The sequence below is a fragment of the Bufo gargarizans genome, chromosome 4 (genome assembly GCF_014858855.1).
Source record: "Bufo gargarizans isolate SCDJY-AF-19 chromosome 4, ASM1485885v1, whole genome shotgun sequence".
NCBI classification, from domain to species: Eukaryota; Metazoa; Chordata; class Amphibia; order Anura; family Bufonidae; genus Bufo; species Bufo gargarizans.
The window spans coordinates 301008437-301032927 of record NC_058083.1 but is presented as its reverse complement, the minus strand read 5'-3'; the positions used below and the strand labels follow the sequence as shown (position 1 = coordinate 301032927).

General features: G+C 46.4%; 1 protein-coding gene across 1 annotated transcript in view; it reads left to right on the top strand.

Moving 5' to 3' along the window:
* Positions 1–9699: 9699 nt before the first annotated feature.
* The window catches only part of MAN1A1 (mannosidase alpha class 1A member 1), a 185764-nt gene continuing 170972 nt past the window's right edge, over positions 9700–24491 (top strand). Inside the window, exon 1 of the mRNA XM_044291436.1 lies at positions 9700–10578. Coding sequence (XP_044147371.1) covers positions 10018–10578 — 561 coding nt within the window. The 5' untranslated portion in view covers positions 9700–10017. The remainder of the gene's footprint in view (positions 10579–24491) is intronic.

Here is a 24491-nt window from a genome sequence, read left to right as displayed (position 1 = left end):
TGACAGCTGCGGTCAACTGAATGTTAAAATTAGTCGCGCAACAAAGTCACAGTGTAGCCCTAGCCTAAAGGAGTTGTTTCAAGGGTTTTCTTTACAAAGTGCAGGGACACTCTTATAATAATATTAATTATAAAAATTACAATTACTGTACTGAAACCGTTCTGTTCCTGCGATGCCACTCCGCCCCCACCTCTGCAGTGATGTCATCCTTTGGCATGTTGTATACAACAACATGTGACCACTGTATCCAATCACTGGCCTCAGCGGTATGTGGCATAAGACCGCTGATGCCAGTGATTGGCTGCAGTGGTCACACGCCATACACGGGCACATCACTGCTGCAGTCAGAACAACAGAGCTGGGCAGGGAGGACGGAGCAGTGTCAAACAGAGGGGTTCAGAATGGTAAGTATTCTTTTCCTAAGGCCTCATGCACACGACCGTTGTTTTGGTCCGCATCCGAGCAGCAGTTTTTGCTGTCCGCATCCGTTGCTCCGTTCCGTAACCATGCAAAAAAAATATAACATGTCCTATTCTTGTCCGTTTTGCGGACAATAGGCATTTCTACAATGGAACGCCCGTTCCGTTTCGCGAATTGCGTAAAGGCACACGGGCGGCTTCCGTTTTTTGAGGTTTGTGGACTGCAAAAAATGGAACGGTCGAGTGCATGAGGCCTAATACTTAGAATGTCCTTGTATTTTGTGAGCAAATAAAAAATCTCGGACAACCCTTTTGAGATGATGAAGCACTTTTAAAGGGAGTATGTCACCAGATAAGGCACTTTAATTTAGGGTTTGTTCACACGACAGTGGCGTGTTTTGCGGTCCGCAAAACACGGATGCCGCCCGTGTGCCTTCCGCAATTTGCGGAACGAAATGGACGGCCCTTTATAGAAATGCCTATTCTTGTCCGCAAAACTGACCACGGAACAAAGCAACGGATGCGGACAGCACACGCATCTTTTGCGGCCCCATTGAAGTGAATGGGTCCGCACCCGAGCCGCAAAAAATGTGGCTCAGATGCGGAATCAAACCACGGTCGTGTGAATGAGCCTACAAAAATACGGATTGATGCTCCTACTTGTTTTGAGGTGCCACAAGAAGGTACACCGTCTATTCAGGTGTTTCCAGTCAACTGAATAAAACTAGAAAACAGCCAAATATGTGGGCGTATGATCCTGTCCAGTCCGTCAGCAATTCAAGTTGCGCAGAGAGCACACTTTCTTGCACCTTCTGGCAGACAAACCCATTTCGATCAGCCTCTATATCAGGCATCCTCAAATTGCGGCCCTCCAGCTGTTGCAAAACTACAACTCCCAGCATGCCCGAACAGCCTACAGGTATCAGCCTACAGCAGGGCATTGTGGGATTTGTAGTTTTACAACAGCTGGAGGGCCGCAGTTTGAGGATGCCTGCTCTATATTGTAGAACCGTAGTCTCCAAAGCAGCTGCAGTGATGATGATGATGATGATGACACTGACATTCAGAACTCAAAGCATTGCTACGTGAAGGAAACATATTTGCTATGAATGTCTTTTGTGAAGTAGACCGACAAGACCTGGGGGCTATTTTATAGCATTACTGACAGTTTTGCATATATTTTCCAATGGATGAAGACTTGTGTACTTTATCAAATTCTTGTGTCTTTTTATTTATTTATTTTATTTTTAGATGTCATTGGATTGTACCAAAGACTAGATTCCCACTCCACAAAATGCTTTATATAACCATGGTAATCACCTTTCCCACCAGACAGCACTCGCTGGAAACTCTGCAAGAATGATTTGACAGCTGCAGGGAAGAGAGCAGAGTAATTGAAGACATGGGATTTCCATGTACGAGTGCATGAGACAGCCAACACATAACACTCTCACCTTCTTCCATGTAATACCTCGGAGTATGGCTCATAATGACCTTCTTATGTATGTCTCCTCCACAGTCACTGTTACAATCTCCTACAGGCACGTTCATTGTCAGGGCATCCATTCAAACTGAAAATACACTCAGACCGAGACACTGAAACGGATTAGAATCCACTCCCAGAGCTTTTATCATTTATTGAAAGTCTCATTTTAGTTTGTCCGAACATGAAAAAGCATTAAAGGGGTTGTACAGTGCTAGTATAATGATGATCTGTGCTCAAGATCAGCGGGGGTCCCACTCCTGACAACCCCGCCGATCAGCTGTTCAAGAGGCTGCGGTGCTCATGTGAGCGCTTTGTCTTCTTTGCTGTATAACTGCATGCCATCTAACTTGTAATTACAGTGCAGTGTCCAGTGGTGTATCTTGGTTTTGTGCTGCCCTAGGCGAGACTAAACTCGGGCACCCCCCTAATATAAATTTGACCCACCCCTTCTCCCCCCTCTAACCACTCAACGGGTCCCAACCCCCTTACCCCATAAAACAACTAAGGGTACTTTCACACTAGCGTTTTTCTTTTCCGGCATAGAGTTCCGTCACAGGGGCTCTATACCGGAAAAGAACTGATCAGGCATATCCCCATGCATTCTGAATGGAGAGTAATCCGTTCAGTTTGCATCAGGATGTCTTCAGTTCAGTCGTTTTGACTGATCAGGCAAAAGAGAAAACCGCAGCATGCTACGGTTTTCTCTCCGGCCAAAAAAACTGAAGACATGCCTGAACGCCGGATCTGGCATTTTTCCCCATAGGAATGTATTAGCGCCGGATCCGGCATTCAGAATACCGGAATGCCGGATCCGTCGTTCCGGCATGCGCATGCGCAGATCGGTAAAAATGAGAAAAATGTACAAGACAGATCCGTCGGTCCGCATGACAAGCGGAGAGACGGATCCGTCCTTGCAATGCATTTGTGAGACGGATCCGCATCCGGATCCGTCTCACAAATGCTTTCAGGCAGCAGCAGATCGGCGGATCCGGCGGCCAGTTCCGACGACGGAACTGCCCGCCGGATCACACTGCCGCAAGTGTGAAAGTAGCCTAAGTAATAGATTTTTTGTGAATTACTGTAATTTAAGTGCTTACAGTTTTTGAAGACAGCAGGCTCAGGGATCGGTGCATTGGTGGCCGGGGCCTGGCCTCAGTGTTCAGGATGACCATGTGTAGGATCCGTTCTGCACTTGGACGGCAACGCGCGGACACAAAAGGCAGGGGAGGTCTGGAGGAAGTCAGGAGGAGGAGGAAGTAAGTCTTTCAACTCCTTCACTATGCGGCACCGGCGATACCGTTTGCATAGTGAAGGATTGGATCGGACAAGGAGCAATTAAAATATTTAGCATATTGTGTAACTATCACTAAGCAAACAAGGCATTTTGCCGCCCTAGGCAAATGCCTTGTTTGCCTTGTGATAGATACACCCCTGGCAGTGTCCCGTTTACTTTATTACACTGCACCACTGCTATCAGTTAGACAGCAGTAAGGGCTCATGCACACGAACATGTGCCAGCCGTGTCCGTATTGCGGTCTGCAAACAGCGGGTACACAATATACAGGCACTGGCTGTGTGCGCATCGTATCACGGATGTGGACCCATTCACTTGAATGGGTCGGCAATCTGGAAGACACGGAGCGGAAGGCCAGGGAAGAACTATGGCGCTCTTCCGTGGCATTTCAGTCGGTGCCTCCGCACAGCAAAAAAAATCGACAGATCGCGGATCGGATTGCGAATAGGCAGGCCACATGTTCATTTGCATGGACCCAAAAGAGGATACAGCACTGGCACAAGCACCATGGCCTCTTTAAACAGCTGATTGGTGGGATTGTAGGGAGTGGGACGTCCACTGGTCTGATATTGATGGCCTATCCCGAAAGCAGGTCATCAATATACTAGCACTGCACAAGCCCTTCAGCCAGTCCAAGACTGGGCCATTTTACCCCCATCATGACCAGACACATGTTAGTTTTTCTTCTATCCTAGGCACAGGTCATCCATTGTGAAGCCCTGAGGAACCCCTTTACTGGTTCTAAAATGTATTGCATACAGGACACAAGCACAATACGTGAGCAATCCCGCCGTCCAGCTGGTGACTGTGATGCCACATGTATTGGTCACATGGCCTTTGTGCAGCTAACCCCGATTTAAGAGAGTGGGATTAAACGGGTATTCTGGTTAGATTAAGTTATTCCTTATCCATAGGATAGGGGATAACTATTAGATTGGTGGGGGGTCCTACCACTGGGACCCCCCCAGATCACGAGAATGAAGGCCCCCTGTACCATGCAGCCTCCCTGAAAAGAACAGAGCGGCCGGCCGGTCATGTATGCGGCCGCTCCTTTCATTTCTATGGGAAGGCCGGAGAAAGCTGAGCGCTGTACTCTGCTATCTCTGGAACTCCCGTAGAAATGCAAGGAATGGCCATGTGCATGTGTGACCAGCCGCTCTGTTTATTTCAGGGTGGCTGCAGGAGGTAAGGGGCCCCTGTAATCATGATCGTGGGGGTCCCACCGGTAGAACCCCACAGATATAATAGTTATTGCCTATCCTGCGGATAGGGGATAACTTAATCTAACCAGAATACCCATTTAAAGTGCAATACCGAGCACAGGTCGTGTACTGATGACCTATCCCAAGATGTCCAACATCAACATTTATGGCATCTGGCACCTGTTCTTATCTCAAGAACGTGATCCTCACTGTGAACGGCTCTCCATTTACATCCTTGATGCCATTCTTGAGACAGAAGTGGGTCCCAGTGGGTTCCCATTGCCATGCCATAAATGTCCCAGATGGGAATACCCCATTTAACTCCTGGAAAACCCTTTTTAGTTTAAGTATATAACTTCAAAAGTCATTTGGTGCATTAAACTTACACACAATAATACCAATATGTGCAGAGATATACAGACGTGGACAAAATTGTTGGTACCCTTTGGTCAATGAAAGAAAAAGTCACAATGGTCACAGAAATAACTTTAATCTGACAAAAGTAATAATAAATTAAAATTCTATAAATGTTAACCAATGAAAGTCAGACATTGTTTTTCAACCATGCTTCAACAGAATTATGTAAAAAAATAAACTCATGAAACAGGCATGGACAAAAATGATGGTACCCCTAACTTAATATTTTGTTGCGCAACCTTTTGAGGCAATCACTGCAATCAAACGCTTCCTGTAACTGTCAATGAGACATCTGCACCTCTCAGCAGGTATTTTGGCCCACTCCTCATGAGCAAACTGCTCCAGTTGTGTCCGGTTTGAAGGGTGCCTTTTCCAGACTGCATGTTTCAGCTCCTTCCAAAGATGCTCAATAGGATTGAGGTCAGGGCTCATAGAAGGCCACTTTAGAATAGTCCAATTTTTTCCTCTTAGCCATTCTTGGGTGTTTTTAGCGGTGTGTTTTGGGTCATTGTCCTGTTGCAAGACCCATGACCTGCGACTGAGACCAAGCTTTCTGACACTGGCTAGTACATTTCTCTCTAGAATTCCTTGATAGTCTTGAGATTTCATTGTACCCTGCACAGATTCAAGACACCCTGTGCCAGACGCAGCAAAGCAGCCCCAGAACATAACAGAGCCTCCTCCATGTTTCACAGTAGGGACAGTGTTCTTTTCTTGATATGCTTCATTTTTTCGTCTGTGAACATACAGCTGATGTGCCTTGGCAAAAACTTCGATTTTTGTCTCATCTGTCCACAGGACATTCTCCCAGAAGCTTTGTGGCTTGTCAACATGTAGTTTGGCATATTCCAGTCTTGCTTTTTTATGATTCGTTTTCAACAATGGTGTCCTCCTTGGTCGTCTCCCATGTAGTCCACTTTGGCTCAAACAACGACGGATGGTGCGATCTGACACTGATGTTCCTTGAGCATGAAGTTCACCTTGAATCTCTTTAGAAGTCTTTCTAGGCTCTTTTGTTACCATTCGGATTATCCGTCTCTTAGATTTGTCATCAATTTTCCTCCTGCGGCCACGTCCAGGGAGGTTGGCTACAGTCCCATGGATCTTAAACTTATGAATAATATGTGCAACTGTACTCACAGGAACATCTAGTTGCTTGGAGATGGTCTTATAGCCTTTACCTTTAACATGCTTGTCTATAATTTTCTTTCTGATCTCTTGAGACAGCTCTTTCCTTTGCTTCCTCTGGTCCATGTCGAGTGTGGTACACACCATATCACCAAACAACACAGTGATTACCTGGAGCCATATATAGGCCCAATGGCTGATTACAAGGTTGTAGACACCTGTGATGCTAATTAGTGGACACACCTTGAATTAACATGTCCCTTTGGTCACATTATGTTCTGTGTTTTCTAGGGGTACCATCATTTTTGTCCATGCCTGTTTCATGAGTTTATTTTTTTACATAATTCTGTTGAAGCATGGTTGAAAAACAATGTCTGACTTTCATTGGTTAACATTTATAGAATTTTAATTTATTATTACTTTTGTCAGATTAAAGTTATTTCTGTGACCATTGTGACTTTTTCTTTCATTGACCAAAGGGTACCAACAATTTTGTCCACGTCTGTAGGTCACACCTCAAATGAACTTAATTCCACTTGTGGACTAGGCATAATAAAATATAACTTTTACTAATTTATCTTCTAAAGCATAGGTGGTTGCAGTGGGACGAAACAAAACTGCAACCACCTATGCTTTTAGAAGACAAATTAGTAAAAGTTATATTTTATTATGCCTAGTCCACAGGTGGAATTAAGTTCACTTGGTGCATTGTATTAAAATAAAAGTGAGGGAACTGTGTCCCTGGTTTACCTAAAGTGTTGGTCATGTGTGAGCACCACCAGCCCAATCAAGCTCTTTGGGACTGCCAGACATAGTCAAGGTATAGTCCCATCTCAACCGCTGCTCCATTCAAACAGTGGACACAGGACCCCCATTATGATGATCAGTGGGGTACCTGCAGTCAGACCCCACTTTATCACCTATCATTTGCACCCGATGCAGATCTTGGCTGACTGCTCGCAATTGTGATGTGTCCCCCATTCGTCATATCACTAGGTCACCACGTGACACATCACCACTGTGGGCAGTCATTGGCTGCCCGAGCTACGTGACCCGCGTCAAACTGGATGTTGACACAAGGAGACCTGAGATCTGTGGCAAGGAGTGAAGGAACTAGATCCCAGCAGTGGGGATCGAATACATACAGGTGTGTCTCAATAAATTAGAATATCATCAAAGAGTTCATTTATTTCAGTAATTTAATTCAAAAAGTGAACTCATATTCTATAGATTCATTACACAGAGTGAGCTATTTCACGTGTATTTCTGTTAATGTTGATGAGTATGGCTTACAGCTAATGAAAACCCAAAAGACAATAGAATAATATATAAGACCAATTAAAAAAATGACTTTTAATTCAGAAATATTTGCCTACTGAAACATATGTACAGTATATGTCCTCGGTACTTGGTAGCTGCTCCTTTTGCATGAATTACTGCATCAATGTGCCATGGCATCAAGGCGATCAGCCGGTGGCACTGCCGATGTTATGGAATCCCTGTCTGTCTTCATAGCAGACTTCAGCTCGTCTGTGTTGTTGGGTCTAGTTTATCACATCTGATATGGCAGGTAACAGACGTCAGGCTCAGAGGGAAGGAGAGTACCCTTTCACTAGGGAGAGGGAGGAGTGGTGACCCCTAACTCACCTAGGACTGGCACCTGGCTGCCCTGACCTCCCTAGATGGGCTGCTAACCCGTACTCCGATCACGTGCCTTGTCCCTGGCTTACCCTGAAATAAGCCCTAGGTATTGAGTAGGGCGGTGGGAGCAGTGGCGTAGCGTGGGATGCCAGCGCCCGGGGCAAGCCAAGTATTGCGCCGCCTCCCCCTCTAACTTGTAGACATGCGCCTTTTTACACAGACAGAACTGATTAGGGTCTTCTAAGACCCAGCAGCTCTGCTCACCTGGTGATCACCAGGTCCACTAAAGAAAGCAGCGTAGTTGCTTCCTCTATTCACTGCATAGCGCTCATTGGGGGTCATTTAGTAAGTGTGCTACATCTGTTTTAGGTGTAAAAAAGTCATAAATAAAAGCGCCTTTTTTAATGCTTGTGCGACAATATTTTAGCATAAAGGCGTTTTTGTGCTGCCCTTGCCAATTGGGAGTAGAAGGGAAGACATGGGGGCATGGAGCAGGCTGGCTCGGGGACTGGACATCGGGCCTGACACATTTACCATATTTTACGCCTGGTACACAACCGTATGTTATTTGCGGTGCGCAAAAAATACAGATGACATCTGTGTGCATTCTGTATTTTGCAGAACGGAACAGCTGGCCCTTCATAGAACAGTCCTATTCTTGTCTGTAATGCAGACAATAATAGGACATGTTCTATTTTTTAGCAGAAAGGAAATACGGACATAATGAAACAGAATGCACACGGAGTAACTTCTGTTTTTTTTCCCGGACCCATTGAAGTGAATGGTTCCGCAAAAAAAACGGAAAGGACACAGAAAGAAAATACGTTCGTGTGCATATGCCCTTAAGCTATAGGGGAAAGATCTGCACCTGTTCTGTATTTAGAGCCGCACCTGGTTTTGGCTGAAAAATCACTGATGGAAATCACTGACCGAACACTGACGTGTGAATGAGGCTTTAAAGGTTTAGGAAACCTTTGCAGGTGCTTTGTGTTGATTGTCTGATTAGAGTGTGACACCAGGAGTCCACAATATAGAACTCTTTCTGAGATACTGACTTCTGGGTTTTCATTAGCTTTAAGCCATAATCATCAACATTAAAAGACGTAAACACTTAAAACAGATCCCTCTGTGTAATGAATATCATTTATGAGTTCACTTTTTGAAATGAATTACTGAAATAAGGCTACTTTCACACTAGCGTTAATATTTTCCAGTATTGAGATCCGTCATAGGGTCTCAATACCTGAATAAAACGCTTCCGTTTTGTCTTCATTCATTGTCAATGGGGACAAAACGTAACTGAACAGAACGGAGTGCTCCAAAATGCATTCTGTTCTCATACCGGAGAGAAGAGCATGCTGCTGTTTGCTTTCTGTCCTGGGATGCGGAGCAAAAACGGATCCGTCATGACCCACAATGCAAGTCAATGGGGACGGATCCATTTTCTCTGACCCAATGTGCCACAATAGAAAACGGATCCGTCCCCTATTGACTTTCAATGGAGTTCATGACGGGTCCATCATTGCTATGTTAAAGATAATACAATCGTATCCGTTCGTAACGGATCCAGGCGGTTGTATTATCAGTAACGGAAGCGTTGGCTGAACCGTAGAAAACCGCTAGTGTGAAAGCTGCCTTAGTTAACTTTCAATGATATTGTAATTTATTGAGATGCGCCTGTAGGATTGTCTCTGCAGGACCAGCCAAACTGGAAAGGGTTTGCTGCATTGGCCCCTAGGGGAGGAACACAATGCATTCACAGTATCGGTGCAGTGAATGCATTACCTGTGAACTATCGCTTGACATGAAGGGGTTAAGCCGGACAACGCCTGGGACTGGCCAGCCCCGGACTTCCCTGTAACGTACGAGAAGTCGGCAGTTCCTGAGAACTCGCACCCACAGTGAGGGGGAACACGGCCCTGACAGTTCCAGCATCCCCGGCACACCCGCTGCTCTCTGCGCCGTGTTCACACAGGCTACAACTGCAGGCAGCGGGCGACTACAAGTGGGCGCCCCTCACATAACGGAGCCTCCTAGCCTCCAGCGCATTAGCACCCAGCCAATAGGCGACCTGAAGGGGCGTGGTCTGCGCGGGAGGGCGGATACCTCCTCCGTGCAGATGCCCCGGGGTTCAGTCAGTGCCGGGTAGAGGCAGCGCTATGGATGGACGTGTGTCTGTAGTGCGTGCGGTCACCTGGCGCGTGCTCCCCGCCCCGGCCAGGGGGAGTGAGCGGGCCAGCCTTCTAATTCACTAGTAACTGGGATTCCCGCACAGTGGGCTCCCGCCCCCCGCACTTCCCTCGCCCCTCCCCTCCGATAAACTCTGACAAACAGCCCGAGAAGTGGCAGCGAGACGGAGCTGAGCCGCCGGAACACGCTGCTCGCGGCTGCACTCCGCTGAGGGAAACTTTGTGCGCGCGCCCAGGTGCCATGCCGGTCGGCAGCCTGCTGCCTTTCAGTGTGTCCCCGCTGGGGACGGGGAGCGGAGTGGGGGCCGGACCGGGCGGATTGGCCCCCGGAGGCGGGGTGTCTGGGTTGCACTGGTTGGGCCCCGCGGGACGGAAGCTCTCCGGATTTCGGCTGACTGAGAAGTTCGTGCTCCTTCTCGTGTTCAGCGGCTTCATCACCTTGTGTTTCGGGGCCATCTTCTTCCTCCCCGACTCCCCCAAGCTGCTGAGTGGAGTGTTCTTCCAGCAGCCTCCGCAGCGCACCCCCTTTGGTACCGGGCTGCAGGATGAGGAGGACGGGGGGCGCCTCGCCCGGATCCGGGAGGAACACGAGAGGGCTCTGCGGGAAGCCAAGGACACGCTGAACCGGCCGCCCGAGCAGATCAAGGGGGAGATCCAGGAGGAGAAGGACCGGCTGCGGGCGCAGGGCAAGGGCACGGCCGCGGGCAGGTTAAATCCCCGGCCCTTCAAAGAGCCTATCGGGGTGGTGGGCAAGGAGCCCGTGGATCCTGATGTCAAGCAGAAGCGGGACAAGATCAAGGAGGTGAGGAGCCTGGGGAGCGGGGCTGGTGTAACAGGTGATGCCAGCCACTGCTGGTACCCTGTCCTGGCACTGGAGGATGACAGGTCTCACTGGTGCTGAGGAGGGTGCACTGTATGTCCTGGTTTACATGTGGGTATCAGGGCTCGGTGCCAGTTTACAGCGGTATGCGGGTTATGCAGCTTATTGTGGTAGCTGGCATCTACCAGGCATGATGCTGCTTATGGCTTAGTGCCAAGGTATAAGGATTAGCTCTCTCTGTCTACCCATCATATTAGTAATACCTAAAGACATGGCAATAGTGTCTTCATCTCAATGCCAAGGGCAACCTCCTTGGTCGGTGTCAACATGCCAGGCCATCACACAGTACATATGGAATCCATTTGACCCCTGAAGTCTTGGGTAGAGATGAAGTTTCCCTCCCCTACAAGACATTCATGGAATGCTGACATGTTTGACAGGGTTTCTTGATGGCTCCAACATATCTCTAGGTTTTCACATTTCCTTCTAAGAAGGTAACCCATTACATGGGGTAAACAAGCGCCAGGCAGCTGGTGTGCCTAGAGATTGGATCCTGCTACCTCATTGTTTTGGGCTTTTTAATTTTTTGGAAGGTCTCGTTCTCGGACTGGTTCCTGGAGTGGTTAGACTGGCTTCTAAGCCTATTTGTCTCTTCTGGTCTTTAAACCATCAGTTCCGGTTTCTAATTTGCAGTGGCCCTTTAACTGTCCACACGCATGACGCCACCTTCATTGTTAGAATGGCAGTTTTCTACAGACAGGATCTGCTCAGTCCAGAAGGCAGGAGTCAGGTTCTCACATTGTACTGGCTTCTTGATCTTTGGTCACTTGTTAGGGCAGCTTTTGTCAACTTCTGTCACTTCCTTTTGTAACTCCAATACAAATAGTGTCCATGTCAAGCTGAATGACATGTCTTTCAGAAGATCTTGAGGGAAACATAAGATCTTGGACATCTGAGGGAAGGCTTCAGCCAGTAGTTCCCTGCTTTTCATTTATGTCTTCCTATTAGATCTCATTGATTGTGGGTCTCTAATACCACATTGAAGTGAGAGTTTTTTATATATATTTTTGGGGGTAAATATTTAAAGTAGCGTACTCATTATTCCAGTGCTTTTTGAGCAGTTTGATCGCCTTCTGCTTAATACATTTTATGTATTTTTCAGGTGAAGGAAAGTTTAAGGTTAAAGTCTTAAAGTGAGATTGTCAGGAAATTCAGGCTGCGTGAACCATGTTCAGCATGACATTTTGATAGGCTTCCTCATTCCGGGTGGTTTACTCTTAAACACTGCTACTTTTCTCAGTAAAGATTTTATAAGTGAGCCAAGAACAGAGAGAAGTCTTCTGGACAGCTCCTCACCGACTCCTCTGACCCAGCTCAGCTATATTGGCAGATACTCTAATAAGGTGAGCTCTGTCAATGTGGTCAAACCGACGGGGAGCTGCCCTATGACTCTCTTCCCCATTCCTGCTATGTGTCTGTAAAAAATAAAATAAATAATATAAAATTATATATTTATTTATATTATATCTCCATCCCAGGTTTACTAAGCCTGTAGATGGCATAAGCTTAGACAGGATTTCTAGAACTATACCTGGTACACCAGGGTAGATACCGTTGTCTAACTATATAACAAGTATTGGTTGGATTACTTTGACACAGAATTTATTGCCAGAATTGTGGCGCCATTTTGGTGCGGTATGTAACATCTTATGCCACACCCCTTTCCCTTGACGTTCCACTCTCTTGCCGATAAGCCCACCTCTTTTGAGCAAATAAAAAATAATGTAGAGACCCTATTTGTGCCAAATCGAGGCAAGTATTAGTATTTTATCATAACCTGAGACTGGTAGGTTAGGGTACTTTCGCATTAGCGGCAGGGGAGTGCGGCAGGCTGTTCACCTGCCTGAACAGCCTGTCGGACTCCCCTGCTGCTAGTGTGAAACTAGCCTTAGAAGCTATGTTTGCTAGCAGCAGAGGTGCATTAAAGGACATGTTCTTTTCCATGTAGGCAGTATGACCAGGGTGGCAAACCTGCCTTTTTAGTGGCTAGTCAATAAAAACTAATCAGCTGTCAAAAACAACTTAACTAAGTTTCTAACTGGCTACCAGGATCTTGATCACAGGCAGGGCTCACAGCATTAAGAAGGGCCAAGTCTGCCACTGCAATTGAACAGCTCCCCCGATCTCTGCGGAGGGCAGACGTTTGAGCCCCAGTAACGCAGTGCTTGAGCGAACAGTCCTCAGCTTCTGTTTAAAGACCCAACTTACCCCATCCATGTATGGAGGATGTTGGGAAGGGTTTGATAGTACCGTGTGTATACATGAGGAATAACCCTATATCTTGGCACCAGTGGTGTATCTTGGTTTTGTGCTGCCCTAGGCGAGACTAAACTCGGACACCCTACTAATATAAATTTGACCCACCCCTTCTACCCCCTCTAACCACTCAACGGGTCCCAACCCCCTTACCCCATAAAACAACTAAGTAATAGATTTTTTGTGAATTACTGTAATTTAAGTACTTAGTTTTTTTTACAGTTTTTTTTTTTTTGAGACAGCAGGCTCAGGGATCAGTGCTTGCTGGCCAGGGCCTGGCCTCAGTGTTCAGGGTGACCATGTGTAGGATCCGTTCTGCACTTGGACGGCAACGCGCGGACACAAAAGGCAGGGGACTAGGTCTGGAGGAAGTCAGGAGGAGGAGGAAGTAAGTCTTTCAACTCCTTCACTATGTGGCACCGGCGATACCGTTTGCATAGTGAAGGATTGGATCGGACAAGGAGCAATGAAAATATTTAGCATATTGTGTAACTATCACTAAGCAAACAAGGCATTTTGCCGCCCCATTGGCAAGTGCCGCCTTAGGCAAATGCCTTGTTTGCCTTGTGATAGATACACCCCTGCTTGGCACTATATGACTTGTATGTGGCTTTTTTTTTTTTTTTTTTTTTTTTTTTTTTTTTTTTGTAGCAGTTTTCCCCTATGTGTGCTCAATGTCTAGTTTGTAGTTCACCCATATCTGGTGGGTAGAGATTAGATGCCACCCACTGCACACAGAAAGTAGAGGAGAATCCGCTTTCTAACCTCTCACTGATAAGATATTTTACAAAGTTTCTTATGGTCGCTTGTACTATTGATTTATGCAGAGTTGTGTGAAAAGTTAGTGACCATTTAAAATGAAGCGGACAGAAAAAAAAGAAAAGAACAAACAGCAGGTGGCGCTATACAAATATATTTTATTGAATATCTCATTGGCTATATTCATTTTTCAATTACATACAATTAAAGTATTTTTAGATTCCGGTGGTGTTCTCACTCCAATCAGTACAAATAAGTATTCTCATCCACAGTTTGGACCAGACTGGGTCATGTGCTAAAATCCACAATCAAGATCATGTCTACAGAAATGTGGACTGCACGCTGACGAAATACATGGTTGTGTGCGTGAGGCCTAATACCGCTATGCCCTCTGAGCAGGAGGCCAGTGTCTCTGCAGGGGGCTTGCCATTGGTATTTGTTGAAGTGTCGCAGGGGCTTCATAAATCTGGCCTTTGAATGGTTTTGCCATAAATGCATTGAGAAATCTGCCCCGTTATTCTTTATTATGTTAATTATTTTTACTTCACCCGTGAGTGCAGAAGTGACATGATCCGGTGCAATGTGTTCAGATGTGTCACTGGTAATGCCATGATACTTGAGAATTCACCCGCTGTCTAGTAAAATAATGAGCTATTTCATTTTTCCTGTGTCCATGTGCTCAACTTGTCTTGAGGGCTCTTATAATTTAGGGTGGGTTCACACCTGTGTTCTGGGTTCCGTCATGGGTTTACGTTATAACATGGTTATATAGCGGAAAATAACGGAATCCATAAGATTGAAGTAAAAATGGCATATAAGGGGTTAATCGGCCAGCATTGGCTTTTACAGCGATGCTAGCTGATAGAGCAGGGGCCCGGCTATCAGGTACTGCTGGGCCCCTGCAGTGATCGGGTGCGCCCTGCTCCGGTGCCCGTCCGATCACCCTGGCATAATAGTACGTCAAAATGCGGCAGCACCATGACTTACTATTATGTCATATGTCGGGAAGGGGTTAAAGAGGAACAGTGTAGCCATGTAAGAGATTACCTTGATATTCCCTTTCTGCAGGGGCAGCAAACGCAGACCTTCAGTGCAGAGTCCTTGCTAACAGCCAGGTAGAGCTGAGCCTCCTCACCCCTTCATGTTGTGTTGTGTGTCTGCATTTACTATGCCGCTGAATACAGTGAATCCCTCAAGTTACAATATTAATTGGTTCCAGGACGACCATTGTAGGTCTAAACCATTGTAACTTGAGTAATTGGTTTCAAAGCCCCAAATTGTCATCCAAGATGAGAGAAAATGAAGATTTAAGAAAAATAAGCAGATAACTTAAACAGATAAAACAAGTCCTTACATAAAACCTAAAACAGTCAGGAATGGCTGATAACTAGCAACTAATACAGCTATTTTACCAGAGAAGTGGCCTTGATTAGTTGGATCTAACCATTGTATGCCGAAAATATTGTATCCTGAGGCCATTGTATCTTGAGGGATCACTGTATAAGCTATTGTTCTCTGTGAGCTGTCATTTCTGCCTGAGCTCTAGGTGCACTGATGACTCAGATCCCTGCATTTACTCGCTTTCTGTTATAAAAAAAAATATATGTTTGTTTCTTTTTGTCGTGGGCCACGCTCCGTAAAACAAAGTATACAGATACCAGAAGGACACATTTTTGCATCTGGTGGTGGAATGGGGGCCTATAGGATGTATTCAGAGTTTGGATCAGTATGTGAACTTAAAGGGGTTCAGCACTTTGTTTGAACTGATCTATCCTCTGGATAGATCATCAGCATCTGATCGGCAGGGGTCCGACACCCAGGACCCCCTGCGATCAGCTGTTTACCGCTATAGCAGCGCAGCGGCCTTCTCACTGTTTGCCGCTGGCCGAGTGACGTAATGACTAGTATCAACTGGCCTGTGCGGGGCCAAGCTCCATTCACGTGAACAGAGCTTATCCACATCCAGGCTAGTTGATACAAGTCGTGACGTCAGTGGGCCGGCGGTAAACAGTGATAAGGCTGTGGTGCTCCTGGAGTGCCACTGCCTTCTCAAACAGCTGATCGGCGGGAGTATAGATCATCAGTTTAAACAAAGTGCAGAACCCCTCTAAAGGGGGTAGTCCATTTTTCTTTTACATTGATGACCTAGCCGTCTGTCTATCATTGTTTACCTGCTTGCCGTCAGTCGCAGAGATGAGCAGGTGTAATTACATCTCAGCCGTCCCGTACACTTCAATGGGACGGCTCCTTCCTGTTCAAGTGTATAGGACGGAGCTGTCCCATTGAAGTGAATGGGGGCGGCTGAGATGTAATTACAGTGCGGAGAAGGCAGCGCTCGTATAGGTGTTGCGGTCTCTTCAGTCAGCTGAATGGCAGTGGTGTCGGACCGCCATTGATCTGATAAATGACAATCTGCTGTGCAGGAACAAGGATTTTCTAGGGGGACAAGCGATTGCTATATGGATTACTTGTCCCCTGTACAGTGGAGGTGATTGCTGCATGTAAATTCAGCCCTCACCTCCTCTGTACGTGTCAAAGGGCCCTTAGACTAAAGATGGCCGTACATTAACCATCTGTGGTGTGTGGGGTTGTCCTGGCTCTTCACCAGTGGCTGATGTCACCTTTGAGCAGTGGTATTTCAACATGCCCAATCCTTTTATATATATTTGTTCCCCTCCTGTAGATAAGCCACATCCAGAGGTGCCTGGCACAGACCCTCCCCCTTAGCTAGGCGGCCGTCCGATGGCTATCTGAAATGTCTGCCCAGCTTTACATGTGTTGTGGAGGCTTCACCTTGTCATTACTTGCTGTATGGCAGTTCTCATTAGCTATAAGCAGCTACTTACATTGTGCAGGCTCCTGTGACCTTTCCCTATTCCACTTCCCACAGATAGAGATGTAATGAAGAAATCTGCTCCAGGAACGTGATGAAACTTCTTATTCACTCAGCAGAAATTCCACCAGAATGCCTGCTTGTCACTCGGGCTGTAATGCCCCCTCCCCCACACAAACTTTGTCAGCATGCTGCTTATGTTTTACAGTTGTACATTGGGGTGATAGGGGTTTTCCAGGATAGGTCTTCCATGTTTGACAAGTTGAGGTTTCGGCGTCTCAGACTTCTGCCTTTCAACAAAATGAAGGGCCTACGGTGGTCATCAGAATAGTTATTCCCATCCCATGGATTGCATCCATTGTATCATGCTGCATTATTGCAGGCTGACATGCATCAAAGGATATATCTTGTGCACACATATGTTAGGTCAGTATATTATCTTTATTAGATGTTATGTTGTGATGTCACAGTGTGTCACACACTTTCCCTGCTTGAGGACCCCCTCCATGTGCCAAAACTGACATTCGCTCTGTAAGCATTTGATTGGCCGTCATGTAATGCTTCAACTGCAGCGTCTTATACAGGGGAAATGTATAACCAAACCTGTGGATAGCAGCTGATCGCTGGGGTGTAGAGAAGCTGACTGCTGTCCCAACTAGGGTTGTTTCTGGTATCGAATTTTCAATACCCAATCGATACTTTTGTCTGGTATCGACCTCGATACCGGGATTTGCCTTTTTTCGATACTAGGCTTCGTTATTGCGCAGTGTAGTATCAGAGAACATGGAGTGCGCTGCTCTGAGCGCCCTCTGTGTTCTCAGCAGCACAGGGGAGAAGGAAGCAGTCTCCTCCCCTCTGTGCCGCTGCTGTCACCAATGAGGAGAGAGGGGCGGGGAGCTGCGATCAGCGGCAGTGCGCCTCCTCCCCTCCCCCCAGTATTAAAATCATTGTTGGCGCAGTGCCCCCCCTCCCCCCAAGTATTGAAATCATTGGTGGCAGTGGCCACATGGTCCCCTCCCCTCCTTCTCATTGGTGGTCCAATGGCAACTTCTGATTGGAGCCTCATCTGTGTAATCCTGGGGCTCCGATAGGTTACCACGGCAGCCAGGATGCTACTGAAGCCCTGGCTGCCATGGTAAACTCCCTGCTGCTCTGTGCACTATGCCCAGGGCAGCAGGGAGAGTGTGAAGTCCTATTCACCCTAATAGAGCTCTATTAGGGTGAATAGGACAAGGGATTTAGCCTTATTCTAAAGTTATTAGCTTACCATTGCGCCCTGTGGAAAATCTAGTTTAATAGTTGCTGTAGGCTACATCCTGCATTGGAGCCTTGTAACGTAGGACATAGGAAGCGGCATTGATAAGAACAGGAGGTGGGGTTAGTGTCACATGATCTGATATCAGGACACCTCTCCCAGGCGAGGTCAAGCATAGGGGGTAAGAGAAAAATAAAAAAAATCCAAAGAGGAATGGGAGCTAGAGTAATTGATGAAAATAAACTTTACAGTGAAAAGTTGTTTGGCACAACCTTTTTAACTTCTTCTTTCTTTAGATTTTTGGCATTATAAACATTCTAATTTAAAAGGGTTTTCCGGGAATAAATTTTCCCTGTTTCCCCGCCAGGCCTTGCAACCTACTAATATACTTGTTTTACTCTTTCTGTCTCGCTCCAGAGATTGGTCACGTGACCCCCCCCCTCTGTCAGAATCCCCTCCCGAATGGTCAACCCATGTGATCTTGGAATGGGCTACAACAAGGGGATGATGAAGGGTGGAGTTTTCGCTCCACGGAAGGGTGTATTAGGCGTTTACGTTTCTGGATGATCTGTCAGCACACGGCACTATGGGAAGTGTTGTGGCTGCATCTCATCTGCACCCACAACCTGGAAGTTCAGGATGTAAACAATGGAGTGCAGCGGCATCATGGAGACTGAAGTGAAGACTCGGGGTACTTTCACACTAGCGCTATTCTTTTCTGGCATTGAGTTCTGTCCTAGGGGCTCAGTACCGGAAAAGAACTGATCAGTTTTATCCCCATACATTCTGGATGCAGAGCTATCCGTTCAGGATGCATCAGGACGTCTTCAGTTCAGTCTTTGTGTTCAGGACGGAGATGATACCGCAGCATGCTATGGTTTTATCTCCGTCCAAATTTCTGGAACACTTGCTGGAATGCCAGATCTGACATTTTTTCCGATTTGAAATGCATTAATGCTGAATCTGGCATTGCGGTCTGCGCATGCTCAGACTGCAAAAAATGTGAAAAATAAATGCCGGATCAGTTTTTCAGGATGACACCGGAGAGACGGATCTGGCATTTCAATGCAGTTGTCATACGGATCAGGATCCTGATCAGTCTTACACATGCCATCAGTTGCCCCATACGTTTTGGCGCATCCGGCAGGCAGTTCCGGTGACGGAACTGCTTACCGGATCCCTCTGCCGCAAGTGTGAAAGTACCCTCAGGAAAAGTTGACAGGTGCACTATTATGCTGTGTCAGAGACTAGACAAGATTTGCACCATTAAATGACAGGATCCCACACAACTCTTAAGGACTCTTTCACACGGACGTCAGTTTTTTTTTGCCCGGATAAGAGCCGGGTGCTTTGCGGGAAAATGCGCGATTTTTCCGCGCGAGTGCAAAACATTGTCATGCATTGCACTCGCGTGAGAGAAATCGCGCATGTTTGGTACCCAAACCCGAACTTCTTCACAGAAGTTCGGGCTTGGGATTGATGTTCTGTAGATTGTATTATTTTCCCTTATAACATGGTTATAAGGGAAAATAATAGCATTCTTAATACAGAATGCATAGTAAAACAGTGCTAGAGGGGTTAAAAAAAAAAATTAAAAATAATTTAACTCACCTTAGTCCACTTGATCGCGAAGCCGGCATCTCCTTGTGTCTCCTCTGCGCTGAACAGGACCTGGGGTGAGCTGCTGCATTAAATACCGGTTAAGGACCTTTGATGACGTCACTCCGGTCATCACATGGTACGTCACATGATCTTTTACCATGGTGATTCACCATGGTAAAAGACCATGTGATGACCGGAGTGACGTCATCAAAGGTCCTTAACCGGTATTTAACCACTTCAGCCCCGCTAGCTGAAACCCCCTTCATGACCAGAGCACTTTTTACCCTTCGGCACTACACTCCTTTCACCGTTTATCGCTCGGTCATGCAACTTACCACCCAAATGAATTTTACCTCCTTTTCTTCTCACTAATGGAGCTTTCATTTGGTGGTATTTTATTGCTGCTGACATTTTTACTTTTTTTGTTATTAATCGAAATGTAACGATTTTTTTGCAAAAAAATGACATTTTTCACTTTCAGCTGTAAAATTTTGCAAAAAAAACGACATCCATATATAAATTTTTCGCTAAATTTATAGTTCTACATGTCTTTAAAAAAAAAATGTTTGGGCAAAAAAAAAATGGTTTGGGTAAAAGTTATAGCGTTTACAAACTATGGTACAAAAATGTGAATTTCCGCTTTTTGAAGCAGCTCTGACTTTCTGAGCACCTGTCATGATTCCTGAGGTTCTACAATGCCCAAACAGTAGAAAAACCCCACAAATGACCCCATTTCGGAAAGTAGACACCCTAAGGTATTCGCTGATGGGCATAGTGAGTTCATAGAACTTTTTATTTTTTGTCACAAGTTAGCGGAAAATGATGATGATTTTTTATTTTTATTTTTTTCTTACAAACTTGCGACAAAAAATAAAAAATTTTAGGAACTCGCCATGCCCCTCACGGAATACCTTGTGGTGTCTTCTTTCCAAAATGGGGTCACTTGTGGCGTAGTTATACTGCCCTGGCAATTTAGGGGCCCAAATGTGTGAGAAGAACTTTGCAATCGAAATGTGTAAAAAATGACCGGTGAAATCCGAAAGGTGCACTTTGGAATATGTGCCCCTTTGCCCACCTTGGCTGCAAAAAAGTGTCACACATCTGGTATCGCCGTACTCAGGAGAAGTTGGGGAATGTGTTTTGGGGTGTCATTTTACATATACCCATGCTGGGTGAGAGAAATATCTTGGCAAAAGACAACTTTTCCCATTTTTTATACAAAGTTGGCATTTGACCAAGATATTTTTCTCACCCAGCATGGGTATATGTAAAATGACACCCCAAAACACATTGCCCAACTTCTCCTGAGTACGGCGATACCACATGTGTGACACTTTTTTGCAGCCAAGGTGGGCAAAGGGGCACATATTCCAAAGTGCACCTTTCGGATTTCACCGGTCATTTTTTACACATTTCGATTGCAAAGTTCTTCTCACACATTTGGGCCCCTAAATTGCCAGGGCAGTATAACTACGCCACAAGTGACCCCATTTTGGAAAGAAGACACCCTAAGGTATTCCGTGAGGGGCATGGCGAGTTCCTAGAATTTTTTATTTTTTGTCGCAAGTTAGTGGAATATGAGACTTTGTAAGGAAAAAAGAAAAATCATCACTTTCCGCTAACTTAGGACAAAAATTTCAATCTTTCATGGACTCAATATGCCCCTCACGGAATACCTTGGGGTGTCTTCTTTCCGAAATGGGGTCACATGTGGGGTATTTATACTGCCCTGGCTTTTTAGGGGCCCTAAAGCGTGAGAAGAAGTCTGGAATATAAATGTCTAAAAATGTTACGCATTTGGATTCCGTGAGGGGTATGGTGAGTTCATGTGAGATTTTATTTTTTGACACAAGTTAGTGGAATATGAGACTTTGTAAGAAAAAACAAACAAAAAATTTCCGCTAACTTGTGCCAAAAAAAATGTCTGAATGGAGCATGACAGGGGGGTGATCAATGACAGGGGGGTGATCAATGACAGGGGGGTGATCAATGACAGGGGGGTGATCAATGACAGGGGGGTGATCAATGACAGGGGGGTGATCAATGACAGGGGGGTGATCACCCATATAGACTCCCTGATCACCCCCCTGTCATTGATCACCCCCCCTGTAAGGCTCCATTCAGACGTCCGTATAATTTTTACGGATCCATGGATCGGATCCGCAAAACACATGCGGACGTCTGAATGGAGCCTTACAGGGGGGTTATCAATGACAGGGGGTGATCAGGGTAATCAGGGTGATCACCCCCCTGTCACTGATCACCCCCCCTGTAAGGCTCCATTCAGACGTCCGCATGATTTTTACGGATCCATGGATACATGGATCGGATCCACAAAACACATGCGGACGTCTGAATGGAGCCTTACAGGGGGGTGATCAATGACAGGGGGGTGATCAATGACAGGGGGGTGATCAATGACAGGGGGTGATCAGGGAGTGTATATGGGTGATCACCCGCCTGTCATTGATCACCCCCCTGTAAGGCTCCATTCAGACGTCCGCATGATTTTTACGGATCCACGGATCCATGGATACATGGATCGGATCCACAAAACACATGCGGACGTCTGAATGGAGCCTTACAGGGGGGTGATCAATGACAGGGGGGTGATCAATGACAGGGGGGTGATCAATGACAGGGGGGTGATCAGGGAGTGTATATGGGTGATCACCCGCCTGTCATTGATCACCCCCCTGTAAGGCTCCATTTAGACGTCCGCATGATTTTTACGGATCCATGGATACATGGATCGGATCCACAAAACACATGCGGACGTCTGAATGGAGCCTTACAAGGGGGTGATCAATGACAGGGGGGAGATCAGGGAGTGTATATAGGTGATCACCCGCCTGTCATTGATCACCCCCTGTAAGGCTCCATTCAGACGTCCGCATGTGTTTTGTGGATCCGATCCATGTATCCGTAAAAATCATGCGGACGTCTGAATGGAGCCTTACAGGGGGGTGATCAATGACAGGGGGGTGATCAGGGAGTGTATATGGGTGATCACCCGCCTGTCATTGATCACCCCCCTGTAAGGCTCCATTTAGACGTCCGCATGATTTTTACGGATCCATGGATACATGAATCGGATCCACAAAACACATGCGGACGTCTGAATGGAGCCTTACAGGGGGGGTGATCAATGACAGGGGGGTGATCAGGGAGTGTATATGGGTGATCACCCGCCTGTCATTGATCACCCCCCTGTAAGGCTCCATTCAGACGTCCGCATGTGTTTTGCGGATCCGATCCATTTATCCGTGGATCCGTAAAAATCATACGGACGTCTGAACGGAGCCTGACAGGGGGGGTGATCAATGACAGGGGGGTGATCATAAAGGGTTAATAAGTGACGGGGGTGGTGTAGTGTAGTGTAGTGTTTGGTGCGACTTTACTGACCTACCTGTGTCCTCTGGTGGTCGATCCTAACAAAAGGGACCACCAGAGGACCAGGTAGGAGGTATATTAGATGCTGTTATCAAAACAGCGTCTAATATACCTGTTAGGGGTTAAAAAAATTCGGATCTCCAGCCTGCCAGCGAGCGATCGCCGCTGGCAGGCTGGAGATCCACTCGCTTACCTTCCGTTCCTGTGAGCGCGCGTGCCTGTGTGCACGCGTTCACAGGAAATCTCGGCTCTCGCGGGAGGACGCGTATACGCGTCCACCCAGAAGAGCAGGACCGCCGGCAGGACGCAATCCTGCGTGCGGCGGTCCTGAGGTGGTTAATGCAGCAGCTCACCCCAGGTCCTGTTCAGCGCAGAGGAGACACAAGGAGATGCCGGCTTCGCGATCAAGTGGACTAAGGTGAGTTAAATTATTTTTTTATTTTTTTTAACCCCTCTAGCGCTGTTTTACTATGCATTCTGTATTCAGAATGCTATTATTTTCCCTTATAACCATGTTATAAGGGAAAATAATAATGATCGGGTCTCCATCCCGATCGTCTCCTAGCAACCGTGCGTGAAAATCGCACTGCATCCGTACTTGCTTGCGGATGCTATGCGATTTTCACGCTTCCCATTCACTTCTATGGGGCCTGCGTCGCGTCAAAATCGGACAATATAGAGCATGCTGCGATTTTCACTCAACGCACAAGTGATGCGTGGAAATCACCGCTCATGTGCACAGCCCCATAGAAATGAATGGGTCCGGATTCAGTGCGGGTGCAATACGTTCACCGCACGCATCGCACCCGCACGGAAAACTCGCCCGTGTGAAAGGGGCCTTAACTCTCTCGATCAGACCATGACTCCACCCTATCCCTCCCCTCCCCTATAGTGACTCAATTACAGCATCACACATTACAGTAATAAGTGCGGTGCTCTTCTGTGGGCATCTCTCTATGCCTATGAAGAGCCGTCATATTGGCTTTCCAATTCTACACTTCCTCAGATAGCATATCCACCTCACAGCAGCGATAAACTGATAGTGGATTACCTTTTAATACAGGAGTTTTATCTCTTTTCCGACTGCTACAGAAGGACAGCATTTTGTGCTTCATTTTCAATGGCACAGTACTGCTGAAATGATAAAAAAGACCAGATCTTCAAAAAAAAATAAAAAAATATTGGTTTGGGATGAACATTGCATTGAGAAAAAAACCCTTACAGAAGTGTCCTTCAGTTGCATCTAACCATTACTTATGTTCCTGAGGAGACGATGGTCACACCCGGTAAATGCACAGCTATGTAGCAGCTTCAGGTTTCGTTAATGCGTTCATAGTATTCATTTCCATTGGAAACGGTGATGAGCTCCTTTTGTTTTCTTGAACCCTTGTAAGAATGACTAGAAGGCGGATAAGGTGTTGCCCGCATTTACTAAGCTGTTTGTCACAGCCTCTGACCTGTGAAGTAGATGTAGCGATCCTCGTCTTGATTCAGGGTTCATGCACGCAAACATTTTTTGGGTTCTGTATACGGGCCGTATTTTGATTCCGTATACGGAACCATTCATTTCAGTGGGTCCGCAAAAGATACAGACAGCACTTTGTGCGCTGTCCACTTCCGTTGCTCCGTTCCGTGGCCTTGCAAAAATTGAGGCATGTCCTATTCTTGTCTGTTAGGCATTTCTATATTGGGCCTTCTGTTTCATAAATCGCGGAAGGCACACCGGCGGCATCTGTT